Source organism: Camelus ferus, chromosome 16 (assembly GCF_009834535.1).
Source record: "Camelus ferus isolate YT-003-E chromosome 16, BCGSAC_Cfer_1.0, whole genome shotgun sequence".
NCBI classification, from domain to species: domain Eukaryota; kingdom Metazoa; phylum Chordata; class Mammalia; order Artiodactyla; family Camelidae; genus Camelus; species Camelus ferus.
In genome coordinates, this window is record NC_045711.1 from 42,911,169 (window position 1) to 42,936,321 (window position 25,153).

Below are 25,153 nucleotides of genomic sequence, written 5' to 3' on the forward strand. Positions count from 1 at the left end.
TGTTGGGTCTGGAGCTCCGGAGTAGAAAGGGGCCTGGGGAAGCCCAGGGCGTCCTTTCGTGCCTGTTGGTGGGCACTGGGGTGTGGCCTCTAGTGCCTGGGGTGGGCAGAGGAGGGAGATTCTATAACTCCAGGCCCCACCCTTTCCCTGGGGGTACCCAGCAAAAGGAACCCACGTAGGAGGGAAGAATGAACTTCACCCCAAGTTCCGCCCTGGGGGAGGGCGTCACCTGTGGACTTCCCCCGGAGTGCTGAAGTCTCACGCCAGTGCCCCAGCATCCCTGCCCTGCTTTACCTTTAGGGTCTTTTCCTTCCCTTCCAGTGCCCTGACCCCGCCGTGTGCCTGTCCTTTGCTTACAGAGACAATGTTCAAGTATGTGTGTGCGTGCGTGTTTGTGTGTGTGTGTGCATGTGGTTTGGTGGGCAGATGCACATGTGATGGGAAAAACAGTGTGAGGCCAGTTGGAGGCTGCAGAGGAGGCCCGGAGGGGCAGTGAGGCGGTGTGGGGGAGTCTGTGTGAGAAGAGGGAGGACACTGGGGTGGGGGTTGCTTCCCGAGGATCCTTGCTTTGAGCAAAGCTGGCCCCTTCTTTCCCATCCCCGTGCCTCCCACTTCCCAGGCACTTCCCTGAGAATCGCTGACCAGTGGGAGACTAGCCGTGGGGGAGGGAGACCTGGAGCCCTTCTGGGGACCCTCAGGCTGCTGAGGTTTTCCTTGCCTTTGCCAGGTTCCATTCTGATTCCAATCCAGAATAGCCTTCCTTTCTGAGAAGATTCTGTTCTGTCTCCCCTAGGAGGGAAGGGGCTTTGGGGGTGCAGGAGAGACTGGAGCGGGAAGGTTGAGGCCACGCGTTCTTCTGAGTCGGGGGCACAGGAGACTGCAGTGAAAGGAATTCCAATTCAGACAGAAAACTGCTTCTGGAGAATTGTTGGGTACTTGGATGAGTGTCAGAGGTGAGGGCAGCCTGCAGACTCAGGTGCTCAGAGTTGGAAGGGAACTTGGAGGTGATCAAATCCAGCCCCCTACCCATTGCACAAGTGGGGAAACAAGGCCAAGGGAACGACCCCGATGGGAGGGTGTGGGGAGGACACACTTGACAAACTCTGCCATTCCTGCTCTGGAAACCACTGGCAGCTCAGGAGAACCACAGCCTGGGGGGCAGAGGGACTGGTCTGGGCAGGAATGAGGGCAGGAGTTACCTCCTGCCAGCCACATATCTGTTGGAGCCCTTACGTATACTGAGCTCCAGAGTCAGCCGGGCCAGGCATTCGGGGATCTTGGGCCACTGCGTCTTCTTGGCCCCAGTAATCACCTGAACATGAGCAGGGTTTTCCTACCCAGGGACACCCCCATCACCCCCAGGCTATACCAAGACTTTCCCTGTCTTTGCCCAACGAGAAACAGATCGTCCTGGTCCCCGCACATGGCTCTTGAGGTCACAGTGCACGTGTGCCAATGCTGTGCCGATGACAGCCAGCCCTGGGGGCTGGGCCCAGGTCTCCGGCTGAGCTGCGCCAGTGGGGGCATCTTGTCTGTGCCCTGCCAGCCTTTCTCTGCCCTACTGAGAGAAAGGTGTGCTGGAAGGGTCCACTTCTTAGGAGAGGGGGCTGAGATGGAATTGGGGCCAGGGAGACCTGGGTGAGGATGGAGAATGGGGCCTGGGCCGTGGGCTGCTGCCATGCTAACCCTGAGTCATGCTGTCCCCTTTTGGAGGGACAGGGGCAGCTGGTGCCAGATCCTTCTCCTGGCACCCGAGAGTTTTGTCCAGTGCAGCCTGGAGAGGGGCTTTCCTCTCTCAGGGGTGAGAAGACTTTGAACCAGAAGGTTCTAGAAAGCCCTCAGAAAAGCACCCAGTTTTGTCAGGGCTTCAGATGGAAGCCTGTTATGGAGAAGGACTGCCTGAGGCAGAAGTCCCATCTCCCATCCTATTAAGCCTGCCCTGCAAGGTCTGGGACGAGCTAAGGGAGCCTCCTCTACAGCTCAGGCCACCAGCCCCGGCTGCTCCCTGTCCAAAAGCAACCTTGAAGCCCACCTCCACCGCCCTCTCCCTGTATCCCTGCCTAGTTGGGAAAACAGAGTTTCTGTGTTTTGGAGACAGCGCTACCTGTATATATATCTAAGGGGAGGCACTGTCTCAAACTCAGATTTACTGCACAAACTGCTTTACCTATAAACCGGCTCTAGGAAACATGCTGAGAAGTCAGCATAAGTGTTTCTATGACGTCTAAGCAGGGCCACACAGTGGTGACATCAGCCACTTCACATGATCCAGGTCTCCAGCTGAGGGCCAGGAGACAGCTGTTTGGTAAGGAAGGTTTACTCTTTGGGGCCTGGCTTGCTCCTCAGCAGGTCCCTTTGCGCCCAGCACCTGCCAGCACTCCATCCCCATCCACCCTCCTGCCTCAGCCAGTATTCTCCACCCCTCAACCTCCCCTCCGAACCCCCGTGGCCAGCGTGCTGGGAAGCAGAGGGTGGAGTGAATCTTGTAAAGGCCAGCCGGCCTTTCGTCCACTGGATACAGAGATTGAAAGCTGGGGGTTCCCTAGTCAGCAAGTCTAGACTCACTCCCTCCTCAAACGGAACAGGAATCACAGAGACGGGCGGAAAGGGAAACAAACCTTCAAAGGAGAAATTTCATTTTAATGACACCATTAATCACTCGTTTTTTAATTAGGAAAAGGTCCCTAATGAGACGCTTTTGCCAGCTAATAGGATTCTCCATTTCCATGAGAACCACTCTTGCCCAGAGGATTAGGGGAGTCACTGCTTACCAAGCCAGGATCCTCCCCTAGTGTCCAATTTTGTTTGCAAATAATGCTGATTCCCAGGTGCGGCGGACGCCCTTTCCTGGCATCACTCGCGTTGCTCCCTGTGCTGGCTGGAAAGCGCCAACACTCCTCTGCCTTAAAAGACTGCCAGACACAGATCTTACCCCCAGGACTTGAGTAAGTGGGAGAACACAACAAAACACAAGCTGCAATGTTTGTTTCTAAGTATTTTTGTATTGTGTACATTCTGTATATTTTTGTTGTAACATATTATTTGAGCACAGATTCCATTAAAGATTCTTTTTTTTCTTTAAGCCATTGGTCATTCAGGAAGTGGCCTGAAGGGCTGGCATTGGAGCCTGTTTCATCTGGGGCTAGGTCAGGGCGGGTGGGAGAGGGCTGACGGCAGTGGGGCTGGGGCTCTGATTTACGCGCTACAGATGGGGCGTCCGTGCTCAGTGCTGGTGTTTCCAGCTTGGTGGCTCTTAACCTTTCGTGAATTGCTGAATTCTCTTGAGTGGTTGCTGAAAGCTATGATTTCTCTTCCCATAAAAATGCACAAGTAGACAATGTTGCATACGATTTAGGGAGAGAAGGCTGGGAAATAAGGAAACTCATCCACGATTTCAGGTCAGGAATCTCTGTGCCAGCCGTCCTGGTGGGTGCCCGCCTTCCCCTCCCACGTCACACTGTACTCCGATGAGAGATCAATATTTTCACTATTATCATTGGAGAAGTCTTCTTCAAAATACCCTAGGTACTTCCTTTTTTACCCCAGTAGCCTCGTGTTTAGGTCTTTCTCGGGGCCATCTGCACTGTGGTCTTGAGGAAGGGATGGGAATGTTCTCAGGGTAAAAGGGCATGGACAGTTCATACAAAAGGGGACGATAAGAGGAGCATAAATGTGAAAGGTGGAGTCTGGTGCTTGGTGAGTGGGCTTTGGCTGGGTGAAGCCTGGGAAAGTGAACTTGTGCTCACCAGTTTTCTAAGCTCATGGCGGTGTGCTGTCATTTTGCCGTTCATTTCTCTCACTTGAGGATTAAACCACCCTGTTAAGTTCACGGTGGGAGTTATTTCCTCTAATGTTTTCATATCAGCTTCCTGTGTAGCATTTTAAAATATTTCTGAACGCTGCAGAAGTCATCCCAGAACAGACTTCAGAGCACAGTGCAGGCAAAAGGTCCAAGAACCCAGTTCTGTTTGGAGTGTGAAGAACCGGCTCCCCTAGAAGGGAAGTGGGGACCCTGTGGGAGCATCAGTGCTCCTGCACGTTCGGTCCAGGCTCCGACACCCAAGGCAGTTGAAGGTAAGCTTCCTGGCAGCCAGAAGCTGTTTCTTTACCTTGCCTTTGGCCTCCTGCACTTCCCTCTTCACTCTTCTGCCTCCTCCCTTCTACCAGATTCTCATTCTTACCATAACTTAATGAGATGTTTACCAATAATGCGATAATTATGAAGACAATTTACTGGGTTCCTACTATGGGCTAGGGCCCTGGCATATCTTATTCTCATTCAATTGCACAGGAACTTGGTGTGAAATGGGGAGAAGTACGCCCATAGTTACACACGAGGGGATGGCTTAGAGGAGTTTAGCAGCCTGCTAGTAGGATATGGCATGGCTGGATTCATACCCAAGACTGCCTGGCTCCACGTTCTCAGCCCTCAGGTGTTTGTATGTGACTTTAAGGACACGAAGTCTGTAGACGCATCAGGGTGGTGGTTTAGAGACCCAGTCTCGTTGCGCTGGGCCTAGGGCCATTCAGCCATAGTCGTGAACCTTGGAACATTCATACAGTGTTCACTTAACAGGATCTCCGCTTTGTCAGCCCTCTCAGAAGCAGTTGACAAGAAAATCCACAGGTATTGATTCATTACTGCTCCCTATCACCCCCGATTTCCAGAATCTAGCATTTATGCCAATGCAGAGTGATTTAAAGTCTGTGAGACACATTTAGGAAGTTTAGCAGATAAAGGACTTGGAGCTGCCGTCCTAGACCTCCAAGTGGAAGGGCTTCATTGAAACCAGCGGGGTTTCCATGGCTGAGAAGATACGTGGTTGGGAAACTTTAGTCCTAGTAACTGAATCCTATTTCTGAGAAGCCTGCAGGCTTTCTTGGCATCTGGTATAAGTGATCCTCTGGTCAAGGACAGACATTCTGTCATAGTTAATAATGAATGAGAGAGAAAGGAATTGACTTGGGTTATTGAGTTTGACACGTGTAAATTTACTGGACAATGAATAAAACATCGTGATGGAAATTGCTCTTACCCTCTTGCCTCATGCCTCCTGCAAGAGGCAGAAAGGTGTACCCCAGCAGGTGATTGATTTCCTTCAACAAATTCCTCAGCATAATAAGTACAACTGCCCCATAAACTTGTGAATTAATAAAAATGTCAGGTTGGAGAATTGAGCTCACTGAGTAAAAATGACCGAGTTGGTGAGAAGCTAAGATGTTTTATTATTACTATTAAAAATATAATTACAGGTAAACTGAGACCAACTGAGATGCATGACAGACATTTCCTCTGTACGTACAGCACACAAATAGTACGTAATGTATTCCACACCTGAACAAATCCTTTGTAAAACTTTAGAAGTTAATGTATTAGCTTATTAAAATGTCAGTACAGTGCATGTTTCTAGTCATGAGCTCTTTGAGTCTCTTCTCAGGGCCTGCAGGATGTTCACCTCCGTCTCACTAGTCGCCTCACCTGCAGTAGTGATGCAGCAACCCTTTTAAAATGAGGCTGTACTGTATACAAGTGTGTCATGTAGTGAGCTGACATTACAAAAAATAGATAGAAAAGTACATATAAAGAGTATGTAGTTACGCCTTGACTCGATCCACAAGTGACTGGAAGCAGGTAATACATTTGTCTGCAAATGCTATTTACAACATGGATCCTTGAATGATATGTGGATTTGAAGATGAAAAATATGTTTTCCAGACTCAAATTGTTGATGTCCTAATGTTGTTTATTTAAAAAATTGATTTCCAAGTGAGCAACCCTACATCAGAAACGGTCAGATTCAAGGGTTGTGCCATAAAATTGTTTCCCATAGTCATTCTGAGTTTAATGCTATAAAAAAGATGCTACTTGGATTTTTTTTCCTACACTGACTACAATCCAAGTTATTAAAGTTTAAAACCACATGAAAGCCTTTCTGAGGATCCTGAATTGTATTTCTCGTTAAAAGAAAAGAAATGGCTTGGTGAGTCATGTCTCTAGACTTCTACAGAAGAGAACGCAGAATCCTGTTGTCAGTCATTTTGAAAGTTAAAACTCAGCACTTAATGTGAATTTAGATGAGTTTAGGAGAGGATTTTTACAAGCTTGTGTTCCACGGAGCAGTCAGGGTGGGTCTCCCGAGGGCAGTGAGAACACAAGACTTCTGATCTTCTAAACAAAAATCATTATCAAATGGATTTATTAAAGAGCTCTGCAGAACAAACTGCAGCTGTATGTGTGCAGCTACGGTCGGCTTCTGTGGGAATTATTATAAATGGCTCTAACGGAGGGCACTTTCGATTGATTCAGAGTAAAACAATATAAGGCTTGTAACAAATGTACAAAAAACTAAAATCAATGAGTAAGTCTGACATGAAGAATCTCTGCTTGCTTTATGTAATAGTTTGCTTGTAAAATTTATGTACTTTGTTTCTTTCTTTAACATTCTGCTTAAAAATTCCAGCATTTCCATATAACAGAAAAAAGAAAATATAGGCTGTTGGCAAACACCTGTGAACAAATGAATGAAGGAAAGTGATGGGGCCAGTTCTGCAGTAGTTTTCCATCAGAGATGTTTTACCTTAAACTAGTGTGTCTGTTTTTAAAGCTCATTTCATTCCTTACACACTCATGATTTATTTGCATATTGACATCAAAGCTGGCCTCATCATCCATGCCATTATCAATCAGACTGAAAAAGTCTATCAAGCACCCACAGGATGCACAGATCTGTCTTTGAAACGATGTCTTATTGTTAATTTGTCCTAAAATTAGGAATACATTTTTTAGAAGAGGCTATAGTACATTGAGAAAGAAGTATCATGATCTTTCTGGGAAGAAAAGTTGCTAAATATTGCAGCAAACTCCTCAGAGAAGCCACAAAATCACCTCTGAAGTTTTTAAACAATAGCTCTCTGAAGTCTAGAATTTATGGGTCCAGCAAATGTAAAAACTTCACAACTTGAATGCACACCTCTCTAAGACTCAGTGAAGACGTTCCTCAGATTTTTATGTCTTAAAAGTACAAAAAAAAAAAAAAGCTAGAATGTTTCAAATAATCTTAAACAGCAATCCTACAACAATTGTAACAATTGCAGTTTCGAACACCAAGGCTTAGGTAACTTCACAATACAGTTTTCTCAAAACATGTGATCAGAAACTTGGGGCAAGAGCTTCTTTCATAAATTCTTCAAGGACGGCTACCACATTTTTGGCTTCAGGCATTTCTTCATGTTCCACCTTAACAATCTTCAAAAGGATGTCTCCACTACCACAGTTCTTTAGGAACAGGAAACACTTAAACAAAGCGTAATGATTCGTTTCTGCCTGCCGGATAAATCTCTTCAAATTATTTATGTCTTGTATGGCCTAGAGAAAGATTACCCAGTTAAATATGTGTTTAGTGAGGTAATAAAGCCTGAAAAAGATCTCCTATCTAGCTGAGAACTCAACATATGTTGCTGAGATTTTTGCTTTTTATTTTAAATATTTTCATCATTTTCTTCTGCTAATACGCTTTGCCCTTGGGAGAACAAAATCCCTTATATAAAGTGAAAATGGTTTATAAATCTCCTAAGGTGACAACATGCCTCCCCACCAGAATTTTGAACCCTTAGGCACAGAACCTCTTTTTTTATGCTTTCCAACGAGGATATGTTACAAATTATAAGCCTGATGTTCCTGAGAATTGGAAATGCAATGATACATATGTAGGATCCACTGAAAAATATAAATAAATGCCTTCTAATGATTCTAGTTTTTGTTCTTTTTAAATTAGAAAATTATTTTAATTATTATGAATAAAACTTATGGTACAAAATAGATACAGAATAATGCAAATTTATGGTTAAGATCTGGACCCTATTTGACAATTTATCAAAAAAAAGATATTGTTTACATATAAAGAATGACAGGTAACATCTTTCATTAGCATTGCCTTTACAATTTATAATGTCATTATATCATCATAGTGGATAGATTTGCTCCATCTAAATGTCTATGTTTATTTACAAATAGTAAACTAACTTGAAAAAGTGTTCAGCCTGAATAATAAAGACATACAGATTTGAACAGCTATGGAGTGCCAATACTGAATTAATAAAAATAAATAAGATGGATAAAAACTGTTATATTAGGTTCTGCATAGAAAAGCCCCACACATTGCTAGCCATTCTGGAATTTGCTCCTATTTTTCTGAAGTACAAGCTGGCAATTTGCAATAGAAACCAAAGCATTCATATCCTTTGCCTCTGTAATCCCACTTTGGGGAATATACTCTACAGTGATAATCCAAGTGAAAAAAATATGATGCAGCAATGTCCCTTCTGAACATCTATCTGAAGAAAACAAAAATACCTACTCAAAAAGGTATCTGCACCCCCATGTTGACTGCAGCATCACCGTCAACAGCCAAGACATGGAAGCAACCCAGGTGTCCACTGATGGATGAGTGGACAAAGAAACTGGTATATACACACAATGGAATACCACTTAACCATAAAAAAGAATGAAATCCTGCCATCTGCGACAATGTGGAAAGACCTCAAGGTCACCATGCTAAGTGCCAAATGAAACAAGTCAGGCAGAGAAAGACAAATACCACATGATCTCTCCTACATGTGGAATCCAAATAAATAAATAAAAACACGCTCCTAGACTCAGAGAACAGACTGATGGCCACCAGAGGCAAGAGGTACGGAGTGGGAGAAAAGGGTGAGCTGTTTGGTTTTGGTTTAAATAACTGTATTGGGGGGGTAATGTATTTTATTTGTTATTTATTTTTGGTGGAGGTACCAGGGATTGAACCCAGGACCTCATGCCTGCTAAGTTCGTGCTCTACCACGTGAGCTATACTCTACCCCCGTAAATAAACAGAATTTTTTTAATGCACGTAAAAACAGTGATATATACCATTGTCACCTGTCAGATCAGCAAAGATAAAATGTTTTGATACCCAGTGGACTGGGTGTGAGGAAACTGGCACTCTCAATGCTGTTGGTATGAATGGAAATTGAGGATTCTAATTTTGAGAACGTCCTAGTTAACAGACGTCATAGCTGTAGAGCAGATCTGTTACTCGGTCACTAGTACCAACTGAAATTTAGACAAAGATTGTATGTGGCACTTGGCAGACAGCCCATTAGTTACCTTTAGTTTAAAGTTCTCCAGGACTTGTCGAAAAAGAAAAGGGTTACCTCCTTCAGCACCATTCAAAAAAGCCTGCATCCAATCCTCACAAAACCGATTGCTTCCTAGAAAATATTTTAGAAAAATTACATAAATGAAAATGAAATCTTACAAAGCACAAGACATTTATTCTTCCTTTTTATTTCTTTTCTTTTTTAATTGAGGTATAAGAGACATATAACATTATATTAGTTTCAGGTGTACAACATAGTGATTCAGTATGTGTATACATTGTGCTATTCTTTCCTCCTTTAAAAAAAACACTTGTAATGAATTATTTAAGACTTCTATAATGGTCTAAAACAAGTGTACTCACCACCTGGTTAAGAAGTACCAAAATGGTCGCAGCTCTCGTGTGCCTCTCTTCGCAGGTGCATCCCCCTCCCTTCCCATCAGAAAGGTGTATCATACCCATGTCTTTCTTTAAACTTCTGCCACACACTTTTTTTCATCTCTAAGCCCTATATAGTATTGTTTTGCATATGTTAAAACCATGTATTTTTCTTTAATGGCTCTTTCACTAGGTAGTAGGCTTGTGAGCTATCCTGGGACATGTAGCTCCGGTTCCCTCATTTCACGGCTACGTAGTATCCTATTGTGTGAATACAGCAGTTTGTCAATTTTCCTGTTGATGGACATTTAAGTTGCTTCCAGTTCTTCGCTATTTCAAAGTGTCCTGATGAACATCTTGTATCTGTCTCCTTATGTACCTATACAAGTGTTTCTCTCTATACCTAGGAGTGGAATTGTCAGGCAAGGTGTGATTTCCATGTTTCTAGAATAGCTATTGTTTTTGGCGATTCGCGGATAAACATGTAACACTGCACAAGGCAGAAAGGGTAAATTTGCATTGCTGTTCTCAGGGCGAAAGCTGAGATCCACAGGCGCGCCAGGAAGGCTGCTTCCGAGGTCGTGGCTCACCTGCATTGTGGAACTGAGGCCGGGAGCCACTGCAGTCGATGATCACAGACCTATGCTGCTCCTCCGTCATGGCCATGCACAAAGATGTCATGGTGCCTTCGTGAATAAGGCCTTGGAGACTGGCCACACTCAGAAACCTGCCATACACACAGTCCTTTTCCACAAACAGGAAGGGAGGGAGAAGCAAATTCATTCTGCACTAGGGGACATTTAACAATGTACATATCAGGCTTGCCGTGGAAAGGGTCTCTCTCGGCAAAACTGTTCTTTACCTGTTAATGTCTCTCTTTGTTTTTTCATCTGATTCTTTAACCTCAACAGGAGTATAACTCAGAGCCTATGAGAGAAAAATAAAGCCTAGTTCATCCCTGTATCCCACTTTTTCTTGTTGAGCAGCTACTTGTGACTAAACGTCACCTCCCCCAATAACCACCAGGCTAAATGATGCTTGCCGGGCATGGCCCTGGAGCTCTCCAGGGCCTCGTCCCCCTGCTGCTCACTGATAGTCTGAAACCTGGCTTTACCCCCGATCTCACGAATCATCCAGCCTTAGCTGCATCTACCCGCCACGCATATCTGAATGAAAAGCCTGACCATTTACTAAAGCCTTCCCCATTGTCTGGATATTTTAGTGAATTTTCCACTTTTCATTGGCACATTTTGAATATAGTTAAAATCAGTTTGAATTTTTGTTTTCCTTCACAAATTGTTTTGGAAATTACACCTCTCCCAGATCACTTCAAAAAGTACTTTAGAATGTTTCCTCCTATTAGGAAGACTCAGTATTTGCAATTCCCCCTCAGTAGTGCAGCTTCCTAGATCTGAGTAAATAGAGTGTGGTCCATCCTGATTGCAAGCATGGTCTGAATGAATATTCAGAGGAGGGAAAGTAATGTTTAGAGAAAATAAGTATGTCTTTAAATAATCCAAATTCTGCCAAAGTGATTCTCAGTTAAGGAAGTGCTTTTGTTTGGGCAATACTTACAGCATGGAGCAGAAAGCTAAGCTTCTCCTGAAAGAGAAGAACCACCCTTTGGATTGGGCATACAACATCCTCAAACCAGCTGCTCAGGTAGGACTGTATGTGGTTCTCCCCGGCCCTTGCCTAGACCAAGAGAGAACGTCATTTGCTTTAATATAAGCCTTCACCTTAGTGGACTTCACATTTCCTTCATGATACTCTTGACAGTGAAAAGAACTGGAGACAGACACCCCCTTCTTTTAAACTAACACCACCAATTCACAAAAAGGAATTGTGATTTAACTTTGCTGGGCTTGTTGGGCAGAATGGGGATTAATTCTGTACTGCATTTCTTAAGAACACACTAAGAAACACATCATATAAAATGAAGAGATGGAACTGATAGGGTTCCGTGCTATTTCTTCACCTAGAGGAGTTGGGCATTTGCACGCGCCTCTCCTCCCACTGTACTTCGTACTCTTGGAGATACTCTCTCTCTGATTCTCGTCTCCCCAGCACTGGTGCAGTGTCTGAAGCAGCCATGTGTGAGCTTATAAAGTGCCTGTTGAATGACTGAAGGAATGCAGACAGATGTGAACAGGGAAGGATACAAGTCCAGGCATCAGAGCGCTCAAGCCCACTCCAGGTGTCAGAACCGCTGCCTTGAGCTCACCTGGCTCCCTGGGCGGTGCTGCTCGCCCTTGAACCCATATCCCCCGCTCACTCCTGTGCTATCCTTTCCTCTCCTGCAGTGTCTTATAAGCACATGCATGACAAGTAAAAGGAATTATTACCACATGTAATGGGTAGAAAATTTATAAGAATTGTGACTTAAACTACCGCCACAAACTAGTTTTTAAAAGGTACGGATAGAGGAATCGATATGGATTGTATCCAATTCATAAAAGATTGATTAATGAAAAATGGTATGTTTCTGAAAATCTTTTTTGTTGTGTTCAAGGACAGTCATATCACTGCATAGCATGTCTCTGGTGCCAGTGACCTTATGGGCCATTAGTCTGACCAAACTATAAATCTCACATGTCTAGAAATCAGGAGAAGAGCACCCTCTTCCTCACTTGGCCTCAAATTCAATGAATTGAATTTTTCATGGATACAAAACAACAGAAGCAATCTTGTGAAACTTAACAGCACTTACAGGACTATGTTCCCTGCTTCCCTTAACAAGCACCTTTCTACTAGCCCTCAAAGTAGCACATTTTCAGAATTTAAGTGTCTGTGTCCACCTGGATGATTCGACAAGTACAGCAGTTACATAATGTTAATCACCTCAGTCTTTAAAAATATTAATGCAATCATCTTACCTCACAGTTCATGTTATTTTTCAGCCCTTGAATGTACTTGTCCAATTCAAGCCTGAAAGTATGTTCTTAAGGAAGCAATAAAGGATGAATCAAGACAGGGTTTTATCTCTCAAAAGGTAATATAAAATCTCTCAAATAATTGTCAATTCAAACAAGCCGAGACAAACTGGTCATCTGAAGGAATGAAATTCAAGTAATAATCCTCCACTTGCCTTCCAGCATTTTCTCACCTGCTATCCTTAAAGACCAAAGAAAGGATATAGCTCAAGTCCTTTTTCAGACCCTCCTAAAAAACAGACCACGTACTCTGAAGAATTAGGTTCCGAGTCCATTGTTGCTGTTTCAGGAAGCAGCTTTTCTTGTTGGAAAAGGCAGTAGTAACAACCGACTTGGTAACCTGGAATTCTAGAAAAGGGAAAAAAGAGGTAAAATGTATTACTTTGATAATTCATGCCTGTAATTTTGTAGACTGCTCTGAGCCCTGGTCATCTTGCCCGGGCAGCACCATTGCACTGCTCAGCAGGTCAGAGCTTCCCAGGCTTTGTGGTTTAGTCATAACAGCAGAGGAAAACGAACAGACACCACCATGGGCTTCAGCTAAAGCAGCACCCGACTAACATGGAATGTCTTTGAATTCTCCTGTCTTACGTGAAACATTCCTGCAAATTTCAGTCTTGTTCATAGTTTATCCATGTTCACATAAATATAATCATCTTTTCTCCCTCCCTCAAAACTTCATGAATCACAGAAGCCCTAGGCAGATGGGCCGTGTTCACCCTGTGGCCTTATCTCTGGGATGTGGCCTTGTACTCCTGAACGGACTTGATGCCAATATCATGGTCTGAAGTGAACTACAAGCAAGGGGTGTAATGGAAATGTGGCTGGAATGCAACCTATATTTAAACCTGAGTTCCATCAAGGTGACCAGCCTTGGGACCTGAGGGCGGGACCCACCTCCTTGGGTAAGGTAAGTATGATCCACTTCATCTGTTCAAAGCAGTCCTAGCTTTACAGCTTATTCTCCCTAGTCTTCTGACTCCTCTGGGACCCCAGTCCACTGCCCTTACCTCTTTTTCACAGTCCCTCAAGAAGGAGTTTATTTCCTCACCTGAAAATGGGATTAAGACTGTCTGCTCTCTCACCCCTTTGCAAGGAGAATGGCATCAAAGTTTGTGCATGCACTTTACAAACTGTAAAGTATACAATTCGAGTTTTGCCAATGAACTCTTTTCTTCCAAGTACAACACTAAATAAGTACACTGAGGAGGCAGAGTCCCTGTCATTCATTTAATTCCATTCCACAAATGCTTGCGTGTGAGGCCCAGTGCTCAGCTGCCAGGGAACAAAGATGAACTCGCAGGTTCAGCAGGAGCTGATCTTTTGGGGTTTCTCATCATTTCTCATATTCAGCTCAGAAATAAAATCTCAGGGCACAGCACATTTTACACTTACCTCAGCTCCACAGATGCAACATTACCCAGCCCTTCAAAGACGGCTCCCTTAGAAAGACGCTTAGCAATGAAACTGCGCAGCTCTGGCTCCACTTCAGATGGTAGATTAGTATCTGCCAAGGAGAGGCTTGACGAAGGAAAGACACACATTCCTTACCAGTGGACACTGCATTCACACTCCGTAAGTCAGACAGGATGTCGCTAAAAGTCCTCTTTAAGGACCTGAAAAAGCTCCCTATCTGACTTCTGCTGGTGAGGCTCCTAGGATGTTTGTCACCCAATATGATCTACCTCATCTGTTCAATAATCTTTCCAGCTTATTCTCTCTAGTATTAGGACTCCACTGCGCCTTACCTCCCTTTCACAGTCCCTCCAGTTTCTCATTCTCACTTCCCTCCTTACCTAGCTGAAATTCCACGGTCAGTCATAATCACACCCCTGCACACATTCTCAGTCAGCCTCTTTATTTTCACCTCCCTGTACTTGCTCAGCAAAACTTCAGCCCGACTTAGTCCGGCTTTCTCCCTACTCTGCACCAGCACCCACGCAGCTGAAAGTAGCTGGACAAAAACCTACATTCACAGTGTCTAGTCTCATTTTACTTACTTTTTTTTTTGGAGGGAAGGGAATTAGGTTTATTTACTATTTTTAGTGGCAGTACTGGGGATTCAAGCCAGGACCTATACATACTAAGCACACACTCTACCATGAGCTGTACCCTCCTCCTTCTAGTCTCATTTTAAATTAATGACCACTGACCTCAAGTGGGCCCTCACTGCTGCCCAGCTATCACTACCTTGCCTGGTTCACTGTCTTCTACTCTCCTAGATCACTATTTCACGCCTCTTCTCTCCTCAGTCCTCCCACTACCTACTACCCATGAGTAACCACACCAGCTTAGTGATCATTTTTATGAGCTAAAAATAACAATTTCAGCTTGGTTTAGATTGGAAAATAAACAGAAACTATAATTTGAATATGCAGGGAAAAAAGATCTTCTAGCACCAAACTTCCCAATAGAGAATCTGAACTTCTCACATCTTCGGTTTCATATTATGGAAAGTTTCAAACATATAAAAAGTAGAGAGAATAGTATAATGAACCCACATGTACCACCCAGTTTTGACAATTATCAGCTTATGGCCAGTGTTGTTCCACATGTACGCCCCTGCATTGTGCATACCCTCCCACCTCTCAGAGTTATTTTGAAGCAAAGTTCCAGGCATCATATTATTTCATCCCTAAATTTCTCATTAGGTATCTCTAAAAACTGAGGACTATATATATATATATATATATATATATATATATATATATATATAACCACAATATTATTACAACACTGAAAAATTCCTTAAATCATCCATCATCCGGTGAACATAATATTTTTGTATTATACCCTACTTTGCATCAAGTGTTAAGGTTCATTCATTCACTTATTTAATAAATATATATGAAATGTCTACCCTATGCCTGGTACCACTCAAGGTACTAGGTAGAGAGAGATCAATTAACAAAAGAAAGGGCAGTCTCTGTTGTCTTGGAGTTTACATTCTAGTGTGAAGCAGAGAAGCTATGAAAGGATATTAACAGGGAGAAAAAAGGAGGATATTAAATTTCTTGATACCCATATGATATTGAATATTTACTGGAGTCCCAGTCAGGAAGCTCAGAATAACTGGCTGGCTAATCACCAGGGGCACTATCAGTATCTGGATCTGCCCCAGCCTTGAATGAATGAACTAACGAGGAAAGCGAGATGAGGTCCCTAGGGGACAGGTGGGCTTGATGGTTTGACTCAGGAAAAGCTGAGTGGGGATAGGGTACCCACTGACATCTGAAGGCCAGAGATACCCTCAAGATGAAAGCACATACACGGGTTATGGCCAAACTGTTTTTACCTGAAATCATCACCAGATGGAGTTTCTGCGTTTGTGCCGCTAGGGCTTCCATCATCACTGTTCGCTCGCTGCTGTGCCAATCTGCATGCCACAGAAGCAATTCAGCTATTAACTATGGGCTCTAACTCAAGTGGTGTATGGGGAGCCCCACAAACAGTCAACTAAAAATGCTGCAAGACAGAAGTGCGTGAACCCTCCAGTGCCTATTTTCATTGACAGGGAAAACCCATAGAACAGTGCTGACAAGAGTCCCTTCTCTCTCCCGGCCACCTATGGGGTGGAGGAAAGGCTTAATCAAGCATTGGGAAGATTCAAGGAAATTTTCTGTTAAAAACAGACTTTACAGGGCCAAAAGAGCCCCAAGAAGTCTGCCCGGGTGGAGGGAAAAGAGGCCGCAAGGACAGAGGGTAAAGAAAAGGTGAGGGTAGGGGTACGGATGTGGGGACTGGAGATGGAGGGAAGGGGGGGGGGGGGGAGGCGACAGGAAGGACAGGCAATGGGAATCGACATTATTCAGCATGCGAGACTGCGCTGAACAAAGGGCAGGGGCGACAGAAAGGGGCCGAAAAGATGACAGGGAAGCACAGAGCGAAGAGGCATGGGAGGGCACAAAAGTCCGGGACGGGGGCGGGGAAGTACGGCGTGAGGCAAGGACTGCCCTGAGGGCCCCAGCTCTTGGCCCGGAGGGAAGAAGACGGCGTTCCGGAGCCGCCAGGCTGTGGGGCTGGGGGTGGGCTGCGGGGCCGGGGCGGGGCCACACGGGCGGCCGGGCGCTGCACCTGCTTCCGCGGTAGCTGTAGAGACAGTAGTGGCTGCTGGGCGGCGGCTCGAGTCTCCGCTCCTCAGCGGAGCCACCCTCCTCGCTGCTCTCTAGTTCCTTTTCATCCCCATCCAGTGATTCCCGCAAAGAGGGGAGCATCGCGGCGGCCTCGGCGGCCTCCGAGCGGCCGTGTGTCCCCGCCAAACCGCTCCCCCGCTGCCGTACAGTCCTCGGTGGCTGGGCCCGTCCGGCTCCCGGCCCTCGCGCACGTGCGTTCCGTTGGTTTCTCGGGTCTCAGGCGAGGAAGCTAGTCTGCGGCCGGGGCCAGTGGGTGTGCTAACTTACCTCTGAGGAAAGACTTTACCACTTCTCTTTTATCTTTTTCTCTTCTGCCTCCAGTTTCAGACGTCTAGGAGACTCCATATGTGATAAAGGTGGTGCAACTAACCAGCCACCTGGAAAGGAGTAAAGCTTCTTTCCTCCTTCCCGGCGCGGGAACACACAAGCACCTACGCCAGTTTGAGGAAAGAGGGAAGAATTTATGTTCTTAAATCTCACCCCCCAACACACACACAAAAGAGGTGAAAATATGGGAGACTTTAATAAAAAAAAAAAAAAAACCCTTGAAGGAGGCCTTTCTAAACATTAACGAAACACTTAGAAAACCCCAGGAAAAGATTAATAAATCTGACTAGTAAAAAACTTTTCTGTGTGGCCCAAAGTCAAAACACGAACAACAAACTGGGAAAAATATTTGCAACTTACATGATAGATGAAGGGCCATAATTTGTCAATAAACAGAAAAAAAAAATAAGCAACAGGCAGTTCACAGAAGAAGAAATAAAATGAAGGATACATTAACTTCAACTAAAACTGATTGTACAACTTTTCACCTAGCAGATTAGCAAAGATTTTAAAGTCTGATAATAATTCTGCACTGGGATATGTAAGGAAGGAGTCATTCTCAAAAACAGTTCATAGGAATAAGATTAATGCACATGCTTTAGAAAGGAACTTGAAAATATCTATCAATATTTTATTTATTTTTATTGAAGTATAATTGATTTACAATGTGTTAGTTTCTGGTCTACAGCACAGTGATTCAGTTGTACATATATATTCTTTTTCATTATAGGTTATTACAAGTTATTGAATGCAGTTACCTGTGCTATACAGTAGGACCTTGTCATTTATTGTGGGAGCACAATCACGGGCAAACAAATTGTAGGGTCGCACTGCGCGTTGCTTAAAACAGCAGGGCATGCTTTGCTTATCTAGAACTGGCTGTCTTTGATTCCTGAGATTCCTACGCTTCCCTTTTATTATCTCTTAGCATATCTTAACCTAGAACAGTTTAACCTTTTACTTAAATTGCTTAAGATTTATGACTTATGCCTTGCTTTGTTCAAATTCCAATTACATATGTCACTCTGATTGAAGAATCATTCTCGGTAAATTTGAGAGTCTAAGGGGGTCTCGCAGAGTTGATCTAATCAAGATGTCAGCCGTCCTGCTGTGGTTCCTTCTTTATGTTTCCAGTTGCAGAAGATCTTTTTTGCTAGGTTCCAGTCTTTTCTCGATGGTTATTTAGCAGTCAGTTGTGGTTTCATTGTAGTCACGAGGAGAGGCAAGCTCATGATCCTACCACTCCGCCCTCTTCACCGGAAATCTATTCAAACCTGCTTTAAATGTGGCAAAACAGGACATTTTCAGAGGAAATGCCACCAATCTAAAAAAGGAATAATTAATAAGCCTCCTACCAAAGACTGCCCTCTATGTAGCAAAGGAAAGCATTGGGCCAACCAATGCCATTCTAAATTTGATAAGGAGAGGAAACCCCTTTCTGGAAACAAGAAGAGGGGTGCCAGCTCCTGTGCCCCCAACCCCAAGTGGAGTGGTGCCATAATGAAAACCCCATCTCAGATATTCCTAACTCAGGCCACAAAAGGGTCTCCGACCTGTGAGCCTCCATCTCAGGGAGCTCCAAACTGGACCTGTACACTACCTCAGAATTAATTTTAAAGGAACAGGACAATATATACACTGTCCCCATAGGAATTTGGGGCCCTCTGCCACCTAATTCCAAGGTTCTTATCTTGGGAAAATTAAATCTTACAAAAAAGGGAATTATAGTTCTTCCCCACATTATTAACTCTGATTACATGGGTGAAATTCAAGTTTTATTAAAAGCATCTTGGTTGCGTGTTATACCCCACCCCAAACCCAGATAGCACAGTTACTCTTAACTTCCTCTTACATTCCTGATTCTCTCCTGAGTAAAAGGGAAAACAAAGACTTACATTAAGTCAAATAAACCTTTGTTAACTATCTCAATTAAAGGTAAATTCTTCCAAGGTCTTATTGACACTGGAGCTGATGTTTTTGTTCCTGCTTCACATGAATGGCCCGAACATTGGGAAAAGATTTCAGGCCTTATGACCGTTACAGGGGTTGGAGGGACCCACCTACCATTACAAAGGAAAAGACCTCTTAAATGCATGGCCCAGAGGGACAAATAGGTTATATTCAACCTTTTATCCTACTCATACCTGTTTCTCTATGGGGCAGAGACCTTTTCCAACAATGGAAAGTAATTATACAGTTTTTTGGGTAGGGGCCACTGTTAAAATATCTTCCTTCCTTTTGGTTTGGAAATCTTCCACACCAAAATGGATCGAACAGTTGCCCTCAAAGGGGAGAAACTTATTCAAGCTACCTTACTAGTTCAGCAACAATTGGAAGCCAGACATACCGAGCCCTCTACGCGCCCTTGGAACACTCCTATTTTTTACCACCCCTAAAAGGTCAGGAAAATGGCTATTACTGCCTGAGCTTCGGGCTATGAATGCCTTTCTTCAGCCAGTGGGGGCATTACAACCTGGTCTTCCTATAATTCCTGCAGATTGGCCTCTTATTGCTTCTTTACTATTCCTGTAGCTGAACAAGACCGTGAGCGCTTTGCATTCTCTCTACCTTCACCTAACAATCAAGCCCCCCATCTCATTATCAATGGCAGGTTTTACCACGGAGAATAATGAATAGTCTTACAATTTGTCAGTATTTTGAGTACATCAGGTGTTACTACCCACCCGTAACATTCATCCCTCCTGCCTGATCTATCATTATATGGATGATCTTTTGCTTGCCGCCCCCACGCAGCCTCAGCTCCTGTCTGCCTATCAACATATGCAAACCTCTCTATTAGGACGAGGACTTCAAATAGCTCCGGAAAAAATATCAGATTCAAAAACCCTGGCAATATTTAGGCCAAAGAGTCTTCAATTGAACTATTCAGTCTCAGCCTATTATCTTGGACACTCCACACTTACGTACATTAAATGATTCTCAAAAAATTTTAGGGGCCATTCATTGGATCCGCTCTATCTTGGGGATTTCTACAGGACAACTTTCCAATTTATTCAGTATCCTCGAGGGAGATAATGCCTTAGATTCTCCCCGAAGCTTGACTTAGGAAGCTAAAAAGAAAATAGCTCTCATTGAAGAGGCCATCCAACACAGGCAGTTGCACAGAAGGCAACCAGGCTATCCCATGTTTTATTTCTATTTCCTAACTTCCATACCCCCACAGGGTTATTAGGACAATTCATTGATGGTATTGAATGTTTAGAATGGATATTTTTATCTCATTCCCTTAAAAAAGCTCTTACTTCATACACTCAACAACTTGTTGATCTACTGTATAAAGGCCGATACCGTTGTCAACAATTAACTGGTTCTGACCCATAATTTGTCCAGGAATATCTTTAGAAGACTCCCAACACTTACACAATCTTTAGATTTCCAGGCCACCATAGCTGAATTTACAGGACAATATATATATATATATATATTCGTACCTTCTGATAAATTACTTCAACAATTAGCCCTTATTAATGTCACTATACCTCAGAAGGCTGTGTCTACACCTACTCATAGTGCTATTACAGTCTTCACTGATGGCTCTGAAAAAACAACTAAATCTGCCATGGTTTGGTTTGACCAAAAATGGCACAAGGTAATTTCTACAGGACAAACCTCTACACAAAGAGCAGAACTTAAGGCTGCCATTATGGCACTCCAACATGTCTCTCACCAGCCTGTTAACCTGGTCGCTGATTCACAACACGTAGTTTATGTTATTCAAAACATAGAACAAGCCTCCATCAAAGGATTAACTGATTCTTCCCTCCTTTCCCTTTTCCTTACTTTGCAGTCTCTTATAGACAAACGACAACACTGTCTCCTGGTTACACATATTAGATCTCATGCAAATTTACCTGGTCCCTTAACCACTGGTAATGCCATTGCAGATCACTTTGTCGGTTATAGCTTAGCTTTTAAAGCAGCTCAACAATCACATGAGTTCTTTCATCAAAATTATAAATCTCTTGTTAAACAATTCTAGTTAATTGTATCTCAGGCAAAACAAATCGTTTTAGCCTGTCCAGACTGTCAATTATTATCTGGAGGACAAAAATCTTGGCTGGCATAAAGCCCAATCAAATCTGGCAAACTGACGTAACCCATTATACTCCTTTGGTCGACACCTTCTCCAGATATATCTCCGCCTCCATTCACACTGGAGGAAACACAAAACGTGTCATCAGTCACCTCTTACATGCTTTCGCACACGTGGGAAAGCCACAACAAATAAAAACTGGTAATGGATCTAGTTATATCTCCTCCAGATTCAAACTTTTCTGACAAAACTGGGAATTACAACATACTGCAGGTATCCCTTACAATCCTACTAGACAGGCCATTATAAAACATGCTCACTCTACATTAAAATCTGTGATTAAAAAACAAAAAAGGGGGAATACACCTGGCATGTCCTTCTCAGATATATTACACAAAGCAGTATATACTTTAAATTTTCTGAATTGCAATTCTCAAGGCCTCACAGCGGCAGATCGCCATTTTAATATAATTATCAGCAGCCTCTATAAGAGCAAAAGTATTCGTAAAAAATGTGACACATGAAAACAATTCCTGGGAAGGACTTTATGAGTTAATCACCTGGGGGCGAGGCTACGCTTGTGTTCTCTTACCTACAGGACGACATTGGACACCAGCCCGTTTTGTCAAGCCCTACCATGAGCTGGAAAGATCAGCCCTGCAATTCTCTTCCTCAGATGGCCAATCTCTCCTTCCAAGACCATCGACTGAAACCCTGTCAGAGAACAGCCAAAGCTGCAGATGTGATCTGGGGACAACTTAAAAGACTCGATCAACAAGCCACTGAAGTCATGCAATGAGTTGGAGCACCTCCCAGTCCAGATAACATGTTCACAGCATACTTAGCAGTGGTAAGGTAATACCGTTCCTGCTCTTTGCTTTTCTTTTCATTCCCTCAGCACAAGCCCATTTATACTGGACACACATTATCAACCCTCCTCTCTTCAGACCTGTTTCCTTGTGGGGTGCTGATCCTCCTCTAAGCAGCAATGACACCCGGTGCACAGAAGGCACTTGGCTCCCACCTCAAGGACCCCTTCTGGAACAACATGATTGGTTAACTCTAAATGATTCTCTTTCCCTTTTTAATGCCCTTCCTCCAGTATGTTTTACTACCACCTATACAACTAATTGTCAGTCTATCAAATCTCGAACCTATTTACATTATCTCCCCAAAATTAATAACCAAGAGGCCAACCTTACCTTTATTTTTGCAGCAGCAGTAGATGAGGACATTCCATCCAATCGTTCGACCCCTCCACCTGTAAACCATTGTCAGATGACTAGGGTCTGGTCTCCTAACAGTCAATCCATCTCAACAGTGTAGATCCTCTATTGCTTACGAGCGGCCCCTTTCTCCCAACTACACCCTTTTTGATTGGGGCCCTCAAAGTTATCTATCTTCTATGGGGAAAAGATTAAATTTTACAGACTCAAGTAACTCTTCCATCTATTGGACTAATGGGGGCCTTTCTGGCCCAATTTTAAGAACTTCTAACAGTCTTATACATAGTCCTTGGCATTCCACTTTGTGGCACGTTGCCCTTCCCTTTCTTCCTCGGAATATTTCTCATGGCCTACATAATAACCACAGCAGTAAATTTGCTGTTAATCTCACCTCTCATATTTCTGATCACATTCTATCTTGTACTCCACATCCTTATTTTTCTCAATGTCTTCTCAAAAGATCGATATTACCTTTGATAACAATCTTTATGTTCTAAAAGTACATTCCCCTGCCTGGTATACATCATGCATAAGTTATTTAAACGCTACCAAATTAAATATTTCTCATGTTGTCATGTTAAGGTGACAGCCCCAAGTGTGGCTACCTGTTAATCTAACCCGTCCCTGGGAAGGATCCAACAGTCTCACTAGTTTTACTCAAGCCATTTCCAAATGGAGATCTAAATGTTCATTGGATGGCTCATTGCTTTTGTCATTTCTGCAGTAATTATTCTTGCCACTGCTTCTGTAGCCACAGTTTCCCTTACTAAATCTATATATACAGCAAAAATTGTAAATCATGTCACGACAAACATTACTCATGCTATGCTCACTCAAACCCAAATAGATAATGGCATTATGCAAAGATTACAAGCAGTTGAAGCATCCCTTGAATGGCTTGGAGACAGACAACTAGCCCTGATTGACAGACAACTCATACAGTGTGATTGGCAACATGATAAAATATGCGTCACCCCCTTGCTCTACAACCAGTTGCAACATTCCTGGGATTTGGGTAAAAGGCATTTACAGGGAGCGTTCTCCTCTAACCTTCAGTCCAGTATCGACACTCTGTCTACCCAGTTACATCAACAATTGGTTTACATACAAAAGGAAATTCAAACAAATATTGAGTAAGAAATGTCTGATAATTTAAAATGGCTAAACCCCACCAACTGTTTTCATGGCATCAACCTACGTATTGGATTATCAGAGCTTTTTGCTTGTTAATCCTTTTTGTTTTCTCTATAGTCTGCAAGTTGATCTTCTCTGCAATTACTGCCTTAAAGCACCAAAATCAACTGATGATCGCCCTTCTATTTATCTATTATGTATATAGTAGTTTGTATCTTCTAATCCCAAACTCCTAATTTACCCCTCCAACCCCCACTGGTAACCATAAATTTGCTTTCTATGTCTGTGAGTTTCTGTTTTGTAAATAAGCTCATGTCTGTCATTTTTTAAGATTGCACATGTAAGTGATATTTGTCTTTCTCTGTCTGACCTAGTTCACTTAGTCTGATAATCTCTAGGGCTATCCATGTTGCTACAAATGGCATTATTTCAATCTTTTTTATGGCTGAGTAGTATTGAGCATATATATCACACACACACACCACATCGTCTTTATCCAGTCATCTGTTGATGGACCCTAAGGTTGCTTCCATGTCTTGGCTATTGTAAATAGTACTGCTATGAACATTGGGGTGCATGTGTCTTTTGTATTGGAGTTTTCTTTGAATATACGTCCAGATGTAGGACTTCTGTATCATAAGATAAATCTATTCTTATTTTTTTAAGGAATCTCTATAGTGTTTCCAGAGTGGCTGCAACAAATGACATTCCCACTGACAGTGGAGTGGTCCCTTTTCTCTGCACCCTCTCCAGAATTTATTGTTTACGGGCTTGTTAAGGATGGCCATCCTGACTGGTGTGAAGTAATACATCACTAGAATTTTGATTTGTATTTCTCTGATAATTAGTGTCTATCAATATGTTAAATGCATATACCTTTTGACTATCAATGCAATATCAGGACATCTTCAAATAGATGCACTCACGTAAGTGTGAAAATACATAAGTCCAAAGATACTCCTTGCAGCATGGTTTGTAATGATGAAAAATTAGACACAATCTGAATGTTCGACAGTGGAGGACTAATGAAATAAGTTAAGGTACATGTGATGGCAGGCAGAATAATGAGCCCTCTCCGAACACTTTCACATCCTAGTCTTTGAAACCTGAGAATGTTACCTCAAGTAGCAAAAGGGACTTTGCAGGTGTGATTAAATGATCTTGAAATGAGATTATCTTGGATTATTCAAGTGGGCCCAATGTAACCAAAAAAGTCTTTATAAGAGGGAGGCAGATCAGAAAGAAGGCAATTATGATATCTAAAGCATAGATTGGAGTGATTTGGGACCACAAACCAAGGAATTGGGCATCCTCTAGAAGCTAGACAAGGTAGTAAACAGATTCTCCCCTTTAGCCACAGACAGAATGCAGCTCAGCCAACCCATTTCAGACTTTTTTTTTTTTTTGGTTTCCATTACTTTATTTTTTTATGTATATAAACTTTTGTTTATTGAATTATAGTCATTTTACAATGTTGTGTCAAATTCCAGTGTAGAGCACAATTTTTTAGTTATACATGCACATACATATATTCATTGTCACATTCTCTTTCACTGTGAGGTTTTTTTTAATTTAAAATATTTATTTATTTATTTATTTATTTATTTATTTATTTATTTATTTATTTATTATTTTTTGTTGTTGTTGGGGTAGGTAATTAGGTTTGTTTTTTTTTTAATTTTGGAAGAGGTACTGGGGATTGAGCCCAGGACCTTGCATTTCAGACTTCTGACCTTCAGTACTGTAATATAAATTTGTATTGTTTTAATCCACTGAGTTTGTGGTAATGTGTTATATCAGCAACAGGAGACTAATACACATATGTACCAGA

The 25,153-nt window shown here is 42.9% G+C and overlaps 1 protein-coding gene across 2 annotated transcripts; it reads right to left on the reverse strand.

The window, feature by feature from the left end:
• Positions 1-5,202: 5,202 nt before the first annotated feature.
• On the reverse strand, positions 5,203-16,721 carry C16H17orf75 (chromosome 16 C17orf75 homolog). 2 transcript variants are annotated; one of them, XM_032457707.1, is made up of 10 exons: positions 16,523-16,721; positions 15,744-15,824; positions 13,844-13,969; positions 12,653-12,796; positions 12,392-12,449; positions 11,091-11,210; positions 10,378-10,442; positions 10,106-10,242; positions 9,146-9,249; positions 5,203-7,366 (listed from the first exon to the last, which is right to left on the reverse strand). In XM_032457707.1, exons 1-10 carry the CDS (start codon positions 16,660-16,662, stop codon positions 7,151-7,153), a joined length of 1,191 nt encoding a protein of 396 aa, XP_032313598.1. In that variant the 5' UTR covers positions 16,663-16,721; the 3' UTR covers positions 5,203-7,150. The 2 variants fall into 2 exon arrangements, with proteins under 2 accessions (XP_032313598.1, XP_032313599.1); XM_032457708.1 differs by having other exon boundaries at positions 13,844-13,955; positions 16,523-16,661.
• Positions 16,722-25,153: the final 8,432 nt, after the last annotated feature.